Source organism: Phocoena phocoena, chromosome 4 (genome assembly GCF_963924675.1).
Source record: "Phocoena phocoena chromosome 4, mPhoPho1.1, whole genome shotgun sequence".
Classification (NCBI taxonomy): Eukaryota; Metazoa; Chordata; class Mammalia; order Artiodactyla; family Phocoenidae; genus Phocoena; species Phocoena phocoena.
In genome coordinates this window covers 90,889,693-90,902,499 of record NC_089222.1, presented here as the reverse complement: position 1 = coordinate 90,902,499, position 12,807 = coordinate 90,889,693, and the positions used below count along the sequence as shown (strand labels likewise).

General features: G+C 39.5%; 1 protein-coding gene across 1 annotated transcript in view; it reads right to left on the bottom strand.

Moving 5' to 3' along the window:
• MYH15 (myosin heavy chain 15) overlaps window positions 1-12,807 on the bottom strand; it is a 171,445-nt gene that overhangs the window by 99,529 nt on the left and 59,109 nt on the right. Inside the window, 3 exon segments of the mRNA XM_065875875.1 lie at window positions 3,443-3,607; window positions 4,198-4,247; window positions 10,380-10,485. Of these exon segments, the coding sequence (XP_065731947.1) occupies window positions 3,443-3,607; window positions 4,198-4,247; window positions 10,380-10,485 (321 nt within the window).

Genomic DNA, 12,807 nt, shown 5'->3' with positions numbered 1-12,807 from the left:
TCTCTAGTTGCAGCGAGCGGGGGCTACTCTTCGCTGTGGTGCACCGGCTTCTCATTGCAGTGGCTTCTCTTGTTGTGGAGCACGGGCTCTAGGCGTGCAGGCTTCAGTAGTCGTGGCACATGGGCTCAGTAGTTGTGTCTCATGGGCTCTAGAGCGCAGGCTCAGTAGTTGTTGTGCACGGGCTTGGTTGCTCTGCGGGCATGTGGGATCTTCCCGGACCAGGGCTCCAACCCGTGTCCCCTGCATTGGCAGGTGGATTCTTAACCACTGCGCCACCAGGGAAGTCCCGAGCCTGCTTATTCTTGAGCAAGGGATTTCAGTTACCTGCCAGCCCATATTCAAACAAGCCAATCACATCCTCCAGTGGGAATCAGTGTCACCTCACCCTATTATTACTACAAAGCCTGGCTCCCACAGCTCTCGCTTTTTCATTCTGCTCCCAAATGCAACTTCCACGTGACCTCCTCCCCCAGGCTCTGAGTATATGTGACTTATAAGCTGCTGTCAATCTCATCTGTCCAGTGTCAGGTGTCATATGTTCAGCCATTCCCATAACCCTAGGATAGGAATCCCTCTCTCACCAGTGGAGTGAGGAGGAAGTGATCAAATCAAGTAGTTGCTAAATACATTTACTTGTTTAACTTTGAAAACCAGTAAAATTTTGGTCTTAAGACATCTTTGCAATTATATCCTCAGTACCTTGAGTGCCAGGATGATGTCTCTGGTTTGTATTTCTCACAACCCTTAGCAGAGTAGGTCCTGAGGTAACTAAAATCTAGGTCTCAGCAAATTTCTGTTAAGGAATTGATTGATGGGCGAACACTAAGACATACAGGTTCGAGCTTTGGGACCTGGGCTGCTTTGCTGTGGGCAATAGTTAGGCAGAAAGTAAGAGTTGTCAGCCAAAAACACAATGTTATATGTTTAAAGAAAATATTCATGTGCATACAAGGGATAACAAACTAGATATTAACGTGATCCACTTTATAATAAAAACACCAGAATTAGCATATCCAAAGAACTCTACTTGGGAGACAACAACAGTCATTGCCAGGATGCTACCAGGATTTAAATATTTTAGAAACTTCTATGGGATATCTGACACCTTTGACTATTGGCATGTGGAAACATCCTGTTGTCTGACCATGGATAGAAACAATCACAAGCTATTTGGGTCAAGTCAGACAAATAAGGTGAAAAATGTGACAAAGTTGGTAATACAGTTTGGACTCGAAAACAGTTAAGATGATCAGTATTGAAGTTAATTTTCTCTCAAAGATAGTAACAATCTAACAATTTATCCCAATCCCCGTCTCATGAGGGACTTTTTCCAAAAGGGCTGAATTATTGGAAGAAGGATGTAGCCTCTCAAGGTGACTCATTGAAGGGGCAACAGTTTTTAAATATATAATTTTGGATGTTTTGTTTTAAAAAATAATAAAAATAATCTCTTTACCAATACCTAATGTAAAACCATAAATGTAATCAATGTTAATACTTTGATATGTAAATTACTGATGCTCAAGTTCTAAACAAACTAGAACATTTCAAGTAATCAGATAAGTGTGAGCTAATCCTGTAATAGATCTGTTCACTGCATATGTATAGAAAAAGATTACTGTACGTTTGAAGACCAAATTAACAAAGTTGGTATGAAAATAAGTTTTTTTAGTTTGATATAAACTTTTCTGTACATGTAAAAACACAAAACTTACATGTATGAAAATCTCTCTTTTCCTGATATACACACACACAGATGCTTTCTATAAGACATATTATATGTGTTGATGTATTTTAGTTCCTTTGAACTTTGAAAACTTCCCATGATGCCTCTGTTTCAAGGAGTGAGTTTGATCATTAATATTTCCTACAAATTTCCTTCACGTACCTGAGTAAACACAATGATCTTTTCAAAATATAGAATCATTTCAAGAAACACTTTGGTATTCTGCATTTGCCTGACCTGAACACCTTTGAAATCATTCACAGGAAACCAAAGACTTATCTTTTCCTTCTATCATCTGCTCAGTTTTGTTTTTTTTTTTCTCATTTTATCATATCAGTAGAAAGTACAACAGGAAATTACATCTAGGTTGCTAGTGTCTTATTTAGAATAACCTTGTCATAAATAAGATAACAGGCTTCAGATCAACTACAAATCAGTAGCATTCACAGGGCTATTAGGATCTGAATAATGTCTGCATCCCACCTTCCTGCCTGAACACAGTATCTTGTCATAATCAGAGTAAGTAGATATTATAGGTGACAATTGCCCAAAGTTAAATCTGCCCCTAGAAGGAGCTCCAGTTCTATTGTTTCATTTCTAATTAGGAAACTATAGCTTTAATAATGCCACCAAACATTTACCAGATCATGGTTGGGTCATTATTATCATTATTTTTAATCAGCTCACAAGCTAGTTCATTATCATTATTTTTTTAATCAGCCTGTCCTCCCCCCAGGAAGTTCACTGGTTATAAAACAAGAAAAATCAATGTGATGTCCACTCCTGTTAGGAATAATGGCTACTATCAAGGAAGATTTAGTTTCATCTAAGTCTAACATATAAAATGGGTGGGACAGTGATTGATACAATCTGGACCCCACAAAGGACAGTGAAAGGTCAGTCACCTTTGCCCCTTCCTGACAGGGTTTCTGAGAATCAGATGTGACAGCATAGCATAGCTGCCTAGACATGTGTCCAGAATTCACTGCAATCCATGGCTATAGCAAGACACAAGGGCATGTAGCTGCTAACACCCCACCATGCTTGCTCCCTTGGACAAAGCCACAGGAAAAACCATACTGAATTTCCCCAGAAAATCTGGCTTATCTTTTCCAGAACACATGGAAAGAGTTCAAAGTAGAGGAACATCATCAAATTCAGAAACCATACACTGCAGCTAATTTACTAATAAGCCATGAAGTATTGTCATAAATTACTTAAACTAACTGGTACTTGTTCAATTAAATGAACAAACTACATCCTTCAAGGTAGAGGCCTTGAGGATTTATGGCAATGGTTTGTCTGCATGCTAATTTGCCAAATTTTGTTAAGCTGCTCTGGGTCTACTCATGCACCTTATGTTAATCAGCCAGGCCCTACAGGGTTCATCTTTTCAGCTCTGTGTTTTTCCAGTCAAGAACAGGAACCTTTTTCATCTCAACAAGTTTCCTCACCTATTAACAGTGGAGGTCGTGCGTAAGCAGCAAATGTGCAGCGACAGTGTGAGTTAGAGATGATGGAGTAGGTAACTGACGTGAGAGTTTAGTTAGGATGCCACGGCGCTGCACAAAAAAGAACATTAAGAGAAAATGTGTAGAGCTCTCCTGCTCTATTTCCCATCCCCTTCACAGAGCCTGGGTCCTGACATGGATCAACATGGCAGGCAGGGACAAGTCTCCTTAAACAAAGATGGATGAGGGGAAAAACACGCATCACCTTCTCAATGAGATCTTTGCAGGCTTGCAAGTCCAGGCCAAACTCAATGGACACCCAGTCAATGCCTTCTCTCCTCTTTTCCTCTTGCTCCATAACCAGCGTGTGCTGACTGAAGAACTGTTGTAAATTTTCAGCGGTAAAATTAATGCAAATTTCTTCAAGGCTGTGATTAGGTAGGAAGAAGAGATAAAAATAAAATTGAGAAAATGGTTATTATTGAAGGTGATGGTTAATTAACTTGATTGTGGTGATTATTTCACAGTGTATATGTGCACCAAATCATTAAGTTGTGCTACTTAAATATATACATTTTTTAGCTGTCAAATATAACTCAAAAAATGAAATAAAATTGAGGTCCACTTGGAAAAATGTAAAGAGAAAACCATAACCACTATCATATGTTGGCAAATAGACCCAATAAGTAAAAATAGCACAATTAAATTCTTACCTCCTTCATCTATACCTGCAAACTAAAGATTATGACAGTCAAATAACACTTAATGATACTACAATTCAAAATCATAAAAGATATCTTTATTTACCTCTATTTAAGGCTGAATTAATTTCTTAGCACTATTAATTATAATAATATTTATTGTTATTTGTTACTATTAATAATAGCTTTTTCCAACCAAAATAACTCTTCAGGTTTGCACAGAATGAATCTCACCATGCTTTGACTAAATTTTCTGAAATTCAATTCACACAGTCTAATCTCCTTGTAAATATACATTGACTTCATTCTTACTAAATATACTTACATTAAGCATCTCAAAACCAGCTATGTCAAGAATGCCAATGAAGATTAGCTTCAAGATGGTGAACAAGTAAGACATGGAGGTCACCTTCCTCCCCACAAATACATCAGAAATACATCTACACATGGAACAACTCCTACAGAACACCTACTGAACGCTGGCAGAAGACCTCAGACTTCCTAAAAGGCAAGAAACTCCCCCACGTACCTGGGTAGGGCAAAAGAAAAAAGGGAAAACAGAGACAAAAGAACAGGGACGGGACCTGCACCAGTGGGAGGGAACTGTGAAGGAGGAAAGGTTTCCACACACTAGGAAGCCCCTTCACTGGTGGGGATGGGGGTTGGCAGGGGTGAAGCTTCAGAGCCACGGAGGAGAGTGCAGCAACAGGGCGGGGAGGGCAAAGCAGAGAGATTTCCGCACAGAGGATCGGTGCCGACCAGCACTCACCAGCCCGAGAGGCTTGTCTGCTCACCCGCCGGGGCGGGCGGGGGCTGTGAGCTGAGGCTCGGGCTTTGGTCGGAGCGCAGGGAGAGGACTGGGGTTGGCTGCGTGAACACAGCCTGAAGGGGGCTAGTGTGCCACAGCTAGCCGGGAGGGAGTCCGGGAAAGTCTGGAGGTGCCGAAGAGGCAAGAAACTTTTTCTTACCTCTTTGTTTCCTGGTGCGCGAGGAGAGGGGATTCAGAGAACCGCCTAAACGAGCTCCAGAGACGGGTGCGAGCCACGGCTATCAGCACGGACCCCAGAGACGGAGCCTGTGCAGCCCGCCACTGCCAGGGTCCCATGATCCAGGGACAACTTCCCCGGGAGAACACACGGCGCGCCTCAGGCTTGTGCAATGTCATGCCGGCCTCTGCCACCGCAGGCTCGCCCCACACTCCATGCCCCTCCCTCCCCCTGCCCTGAATGAGCCAGAGCCCCCGCATCAGCTGCTCCTTTAACCCCGTCCTGTCTGAGCGAAGAACAGACGCCCTCCTGTGACCTACACGCAGAGGCGGGGCCAAATCCAAAGCTGAACCCCTGGAGCTGTGCGAACAAAGAAGAGAAAGGGAAATTTCTCCCAGCAGCCTCAGGAGCAGCGGATTAAATCTCCACAATCAACTTGATGCACCCTGCATCTGTGGAATACGTGAATAGACAACGAATCAAGCCAAATTGAGGAGGTGGACTTTGGGAGCGACGATATATACATATTTTTTCCCTTTTCCTCTTTTTGTGAGTGTGCATGTGTATGCTTCTGTGTGTGATTTTGTCTGTATAGCTTTGCTTTTACCATGTGTACTAGGGTTCTGTCCATCAAATTTTTTTCTTTTTTTTTTTTTTTAGTATAGTTTTTAGCACTTGTAATTGGTGGATTTGTTTTTTGCTTTGGTTGCTCTCTTCTTTCTTCTTTTTATTACTTTTTACATTTTTTTTTTTTTTTTTTTTTTTTTTGTGGTACGTGGGCCTCTCACTGCTGTGGCCTCTCCCGTTGCGGAGCACAGGCTCTGGACGCACAGGCTCAGCGGCCATGGCTCACGGGCCCAGCCGCTCCGCGGCATGTGGGATCTTCCCGGACCGGGTCATGAACCCGTGTCCCCTGCATCGGCAGGCGGACTCTCAACCACTGCGCCACCAGGGAAGCCCTACATTTTTTTATTTTTAATAATTATTTTTTATTTTAATAACTTTGTTTTATTTAATTTATTTTTCTCATTCTTTCCTTCTGTTTTCTCCCTTTTATTCTAAGCTGTGTGGATGACAGCATCTGGGTGCTCTGGCTAGGTGTCAGATTTGTGCCTCTGAGATGGGAGAGCCAAGTTCAGGACATTCGTCCATCAGAGACCTCCCAGCTCCACGTAATATCAAACGGCAAAAATCTCCCACAGATCTCATTTTCAACATCAAGACCAAGCTCCACTCAACGAACAGCAAGCTACAGTGCTGGACATCCTATGAAAAACAGCTAGCAAGACAGGAACACAAACCACCCATTAGCAGAGAGGCTCCCTAAAATAATATTAAGGTCACAGACACCCCAAAACACACCACCGGACGCAGACCTACCAACCAGAAAGACAAGATCCAGTCTCATCTACCAGAGCAGAGCCACTAGACCCCTCCACCAGGAAGCCTACATAATCCACTGAACCAACCTTAGCCACTGGGGGCAGACACCAAAAACAACAGGAACTACAAACCTTCAACCTGTGAAAAGTAGACCCCAAACACAGTAAGTGAAGCAAAATGTGAATACAAAGAAACACAAAGCAGATGAAGGAGCTAGGTAAAAACCCACCAGACTGAACAAATGAAGAGGAAATAGGCAGTCTACCTGAATTCAGAGTAATGATAGTGGAGATAATCCAAAATCTTGGAAATAGAATGGAGAAAATACAAGAAACTTTTAACAAGGAACTAGAAGAACGAAAGAACAAACAAACAATGATGAACAACACAACAAATGAAATTAAAACTTCTCTAGAAGGAATCAGTAGCAGAAAAACTGAGGCAGAAGAATGGATAAGTGACCTGGAAGACAAAATAGTGGAAATAACTGCTGCAGAGCAGAATAAAGAAAAAAGAATGAAGATAATAGAGGACAGTCTCACAGACCTCTGGGACAACATAAAACACACCAGTATTCGAATTATAGGGGTCCCAGAAGAAGAAGAGAAAAAGAAAGGGACTGAGAAAATATTTGAAGAGATTATAGTTGAAAGATTCCCTAACATGGGAAAGGAAATAATTAATCAAGTCCAGGAAGCGCAGAATGTCCCATACAGGATAAAACCAAGGAGAAACACGCCAAGACACATATTAATCAAACTATCAAAAATTAAATACAAAGAAAAAATATTAAAAGCAGCAAGGGACAAACAACAAATACCATACAAGGAATCCCCATAAGGTTAACAGCTGATCTTAGAGCAGAAACTCTGCAGGCCAGAAGGGAGAGGCAGGACATATTTAAAATGATGAAAGGGAAGAAACTACAACCAAGATTATTCTACCCAGCAACGATCTCATTCAGATTTGACAGAGAAATTAAAACCTTTACAGACAAGCAAAAGCTAAGAGAATTCAGCACCACCAAAGCAGCTTTACAACAAATTCTAAAAGAACTTCTCTAGGCAGGAAACACAAGAGAAGGAAAAGACCTACAATAACAAACTCAAAACAATTAAAATGGTAATAGGAACATACATATCAATAATTACCTTAAATGTAAATGGATTAAATGCTCCTACCAAAAGACATACACTGGCTGAATGGATACAAAAACAAGGCCCGTATATAAGCTTTCTACAAGAGACCCACTTCAGACCTAGGGACACATACAAATTAAAAGTGAGGGGATGGAAAAAGATATTCCATGCAAATGGAAATCAAAAGAAAGCTGGAGTAGCAATTCTCATATAAGACAAAATAGACTTTAACACAAAGACTATTACAAGAGACAAAGAAGGACACTAAATAATGATCAAGGGACCAATTGGAGAAGAAGATATAACAATTGTAAATATCTATGAACCCAACAAAGGAGCACCACAATATATAAAGCAAATGCTAACAGCCAAAAAAGCGGAAAATGACAGTAACACAATCATAGTAGGGGACTTTCACACCCCACTTTCACCAATGGACAGATCAACCAAAGAGAAAATAAATAAGCAAAAACAAGTTTTAAATGATACATTGAACAAGATGGACTTAATTGATATTTATAGGACATTCCATCCAAAAACAACAGAATACACTTTCTTCTCAAGTGCTCATGGAACATTCTCCAGTATAGCTCATATCTTGGGTCAGAAATCAAGCCTTGGTAAATTTAAGAAAATTGAAATCATATCAAGTATCTTTTCTGACCACAACACTATGAAACCAGATATCAATTACAGGAAAAAATCGGTAAAAAATACAAACACATGGAGGCTAAACAATACACTACTTAATAACCAAGAGATCACTGAAGAACTCAAAGAGGAAATAAAAAAATACCTATAAACAAATGACAATGAAACCACAACAATCCAAAACCTGTGGGATGCAGCAAAGGCAGTTCTAAGATGGAAGTTTATGGCAATAGAGTTCTACCTTAAGAAACAGGAGGAATCTCAAATAAACAACCTAAACTTACACCTAAAGCAATTAGAGAAAGAGGAACCAAAAAACCCCAAAGTTGGCAGAATGAAGGAAGTCATAAAGATCAGATCACAAATAACTGAAAGAGAAATGAGGGAAACAATGGCAAAGATCAGTAAAACTAAAAGCTGGTTCTTTGTGAAGATAAAATTGATAAACCATTGGTCAGATTCCTCAAGAAAAAAAGGGAGAAGGCTAAAATCACCAGAATTAGAAATAAAAAAGGAGAAGTAACAATTGACACTGCAGAAATACAAAGGATCATGAGACATTACTACAAGCAACTCTATGCCAAAATAATGGACGACCTAAAAGAAATGGACAAATTCTTAGAAAAGCACAACCTTCTGAGACTGAACAAGGAAGAAATAGAAACTATAAACACACCAATCACAAGGACTGAAATTGAGACTGTGATTAAAAATCTTCCAACAGATAAAAACCCAGGACCAGATTGCTTCACAGGCAAATTCTACCAAACATTTAGAAAAGAGCTAAAACCTATCCTTCTCAAACTCTTCCAAAATATAGCAGAGGGAGGAACAAACCCCAAACTCATTCTACAAGGCCACCATCACCCTGATACCAAAACCAGACAAAGATGTCACAAACAAGAAAACTACAGGCCAATATCACTGATGAACACAGATGTAAAAATCCTCAACAAAATACTAGCAAACAGGATCCAACAGCACATTAAAAGGATCATACACCATGATCAAGTGCAGTTTATCCCAGGAATGCAAGGATTCTTCAATATATGCAAATCAATCAGTGTGATAAACCACATTAAAAAATTGAAGAATAAAAACCATATGATCATCTCAATAGATGCAGAAAAAGCCTTCAACAAACTTCAACACCCGTTTATGATAAAAATCCTCCAGAAAGTAGGCAAAGAGGGAACTTAACTTACCTCAACATAATAAATGCCATATATGACAAAAGCACAGCCAACATTATTCTCAATGGTGAAAAACTGAAACCATTTCCCCTAAGATCAGCAACAAGACAAGGTTGTCCATTCTCACCACTATTATTCAACATTGTTTTGGAAGTTTTAGCCACAGCAATCAGAGAAGAAAAAGAAACAAAAGGAATCCAAATCAGAAAAGAAGAAGTAAAGCTGCCACTGTTTGCAGATGACATGACACTATAAATACAGACTCCTAAAGATGCTACCAGAAAACTACTAGAGCTACTAAATGAATTTGGTAAAGTAGCAGGATATAAAATTAATGCACAAAAATCTCTTGCATTCCTATACATTAATGATGAAAAATCTGAAAGAGAAATTAAGGAAACACTCCCATTTACCACTGCAACAAAAAGAATAAAATACCTAGGAATAAACCTGCCTAAGGAGACAATGCCTCCTTAGGCATTACAATAGGCATGACATGGAAGCAACCTAAGTGTCTATCAACAGATGAATAGATAAAGAAGATGTGAACATATATACAATGGAATAGTACTCAGCCATATAAAGAAATGAAATTGAGTTATTTGTAGTGAAGTGGATGGACCTAGAGTCTGTCATACAGAGTGAATTAAGTCAGAAAGAGAAAAACGTATATATATATATATATATATATATATATATATATATATATATATTCCATATATATATGGAATCTAAAAAAGAAGAATGATCATGAAGAACCTAGAGGCAGGATGGGAATAAAGATGCAGACCTACTAGAGAATGGACTTGAGGACATGGGGAGGGGAAGGGTAAGCTGGGACAAAGTGAGAGAGTGGCATGGACATATATACACTACCAAATGTAAAACCAACAGCTAGTGGGAAGCAGCCACATAGGACAGGGAGATCAGCTCAGTGCTTTGTGACCACCTAGAGGAGTGGGATGGAGAGGGTGGGAGGGAGACATAAGAGGGAGGAGATGTGGGAATATATGTATATGTATAGCTGATTCACTTTGTTATAAAGCAGAAACTAACACACCATTTTAAAGCAATTATACTCCAATAAAGATGTTAAAAAAAGAAAAGAAAAGAAAAACAGGTTTAGAAAAAAGAGAATGCCAGTGAAAAACTGCCTTGACAGCTTGGTATCCAGGGCCCTGTTGATACGTGCCACCAGCCACTTAAACATCCTCTCATAAGTTGACTTAGATAAGGCACCAACGTCATAGGTCACCTGGAAATCACATTGAAAGTATTCCTTCATCTGAGAGCAGTGCTCATTTTGATCCTGGGCATTCTCTATCAGCAACCACCTTCTAGTAAAACCAATGTATTTATCCACATTCTGTGGTTCTAGCTTTATGCTGAATATAAGAGGAAAGGAAGAAAGAAGCAAGGAAGGGAGGAAAGCAAGAAGGGAGGGAGAGAGGTGAAAAGTGGAAGAGAGGTGGGGAACAGAGTTGAGCTAGCCTGGGGTCTCCCTACCCAACACTCCTGTAAGAGATTCATGTTCCTATCACTAAAGGACCAAATATCCTGGAGTAGTGTGGCAACATGGTCTAAAGTCTTGCTGTTCAAAGTGTGGTCCTAAGACCTACAGCATCAGCATCACCTGAGAGATTGTTAACGATGTCAACACTTGGCATCTCATCCCAGACCTACGTTTTTTATTTTTCTTTTTATTTATTTATTTCACACCTTTATGGAGTATAATAGCTTTACAATAGTGTGTTAGTTTCTGCTTTATAACAAAGTGAATCAGCTATACATATACATATATCCCCAATTCTCCTCACTCTTGCATCTCCCTCCCACCCTCCCTATCCCACCCCTCTAGGAGGTTACAAAGCACTGAGCTGATCTCCCTGTGCTATGCAGCTGCTTCCTATCTATTTTACATCTGGTAGTATATGTAAGTCCAAGCCACTCTCACTTCGTCCCAACTTACCCTTCCCCCTCCCTGTGTCCTCAAGTCCATTCTCTACATCTGCGTCTTTATTTTTGTCCTGCCCCTAGGGTCTTCAGAACAATTTTTTTTTTTTTAGATCCCATATATATTTTGTTTTTCTCCTTCTGACTTAATTCACTCTGTATGACAGACTCTAAGTCCATCCACCTCACTACAAATAACTCAATTTCGTTTCTTTTTATGGCTGAGTAATATTCCATTGTATATATGTGCCACATCTTCTTTATCCATTCATGCAATGATGGACACCTAGGTTGTTTTCATCTCTGGGCTATTATAAATAGAGCTGCAATGAACATTTTGGTACATGAATCTTTTTGAATTATGGTTTTCTCAGGGTACATGCCCAGTAGTGGGATTGCTGGGTCGTATGGTAGTTCTATTTGTAGTTTTTAAAGGAACCTCCATACTGTTCTCCATAGTGGCTGTATCAATTTACATTCCCACCAGCAGTGCAAGAGGGTTCCCTTTTCTCCACACCCTATCCAGCATTTATTGTTTGCAGATATTTTGATGATGGCCATTCTGACTGGTGTAAGGTGATATCCCATTGCAGTTTTGATTTGCCTTTCTCTAATGATTAGTGATGTTGAGCATACTTTCATGTGTTTGTTGGAAATCTGTATATCTTCTTTGGAGAAATGTCTATTTAGGTCTTCTTCCTATTTTTGGATTGGGTTGTTTGTTTTTTGATATTGAGCCACATGACCTGCTTATATATCTTGGAGATTAGTCCTTTGTTAGTTGCTTCCTATGCAAATATTTTCTCCCATTCTGATGGTTGCCTTTTTGTCTTGTTTATGGTTTCCTTTGCTGTGCAAAAGCTTTTAAGTTTCATTAGGTCCCATGTATTTTTGTTTTTATTTTCATTTCTCTAGGAGGTAAGTCAAAAAGGATCTTGCTGAGATTTATGTCATAGAGTGTTCTGCCTATGTTTTTCTCTAAGAGTTTTATAGTGTCTGGCCTTAAATTTAGGTCTTTAATCAATTTTGAGTTTATTTTTGTGTATGGTGTTAAAAAGTGTTCTAATTTCCTTCTTTTACATGTAGCTGTCCAGTTTCCCCAGCACCATTTACTGAAGAGGCTCTCTTTTCTCTATTGTATATTCTTGCCTACTTTATCAAAAATAAGGTGACCATATATGCTTGGGTTTATCTCTGCACTTTCCATTCTGTTCCATTGATCTATATTTGTGTTTTTGTGCCAGTACCATATTGTCTTGATTACTATAGCTTTGTAGTATAGTCTGAAGTCAGGGAGCCTGATTCCTCCAGGTCTGTTTTTCTTTCTCAAGATTGCTTTGGCTATTCAGGGTCTTTTGTGTTTCCATACAAACTGTGAAATTTTTTTGTATGTATAGTTCTGTGAAAAATGCCATTGGTAGTTTGACAGGAATTGCTTGAATCTGTAGTTTGCTTTGGGTAGTATAGTCATTTTCACAATGTTGATTCTCCCAATCCAAGAACATGGTATACCTCTCCATCTGTTTGTATCATCTTTAATTTCTTTCATCAGTGTCTTAATGTTTTCTGCATACAGGTCTTTTTCTCCTTAGGTAGGTTTATTCCTAGGTATTTTATTCTTTCT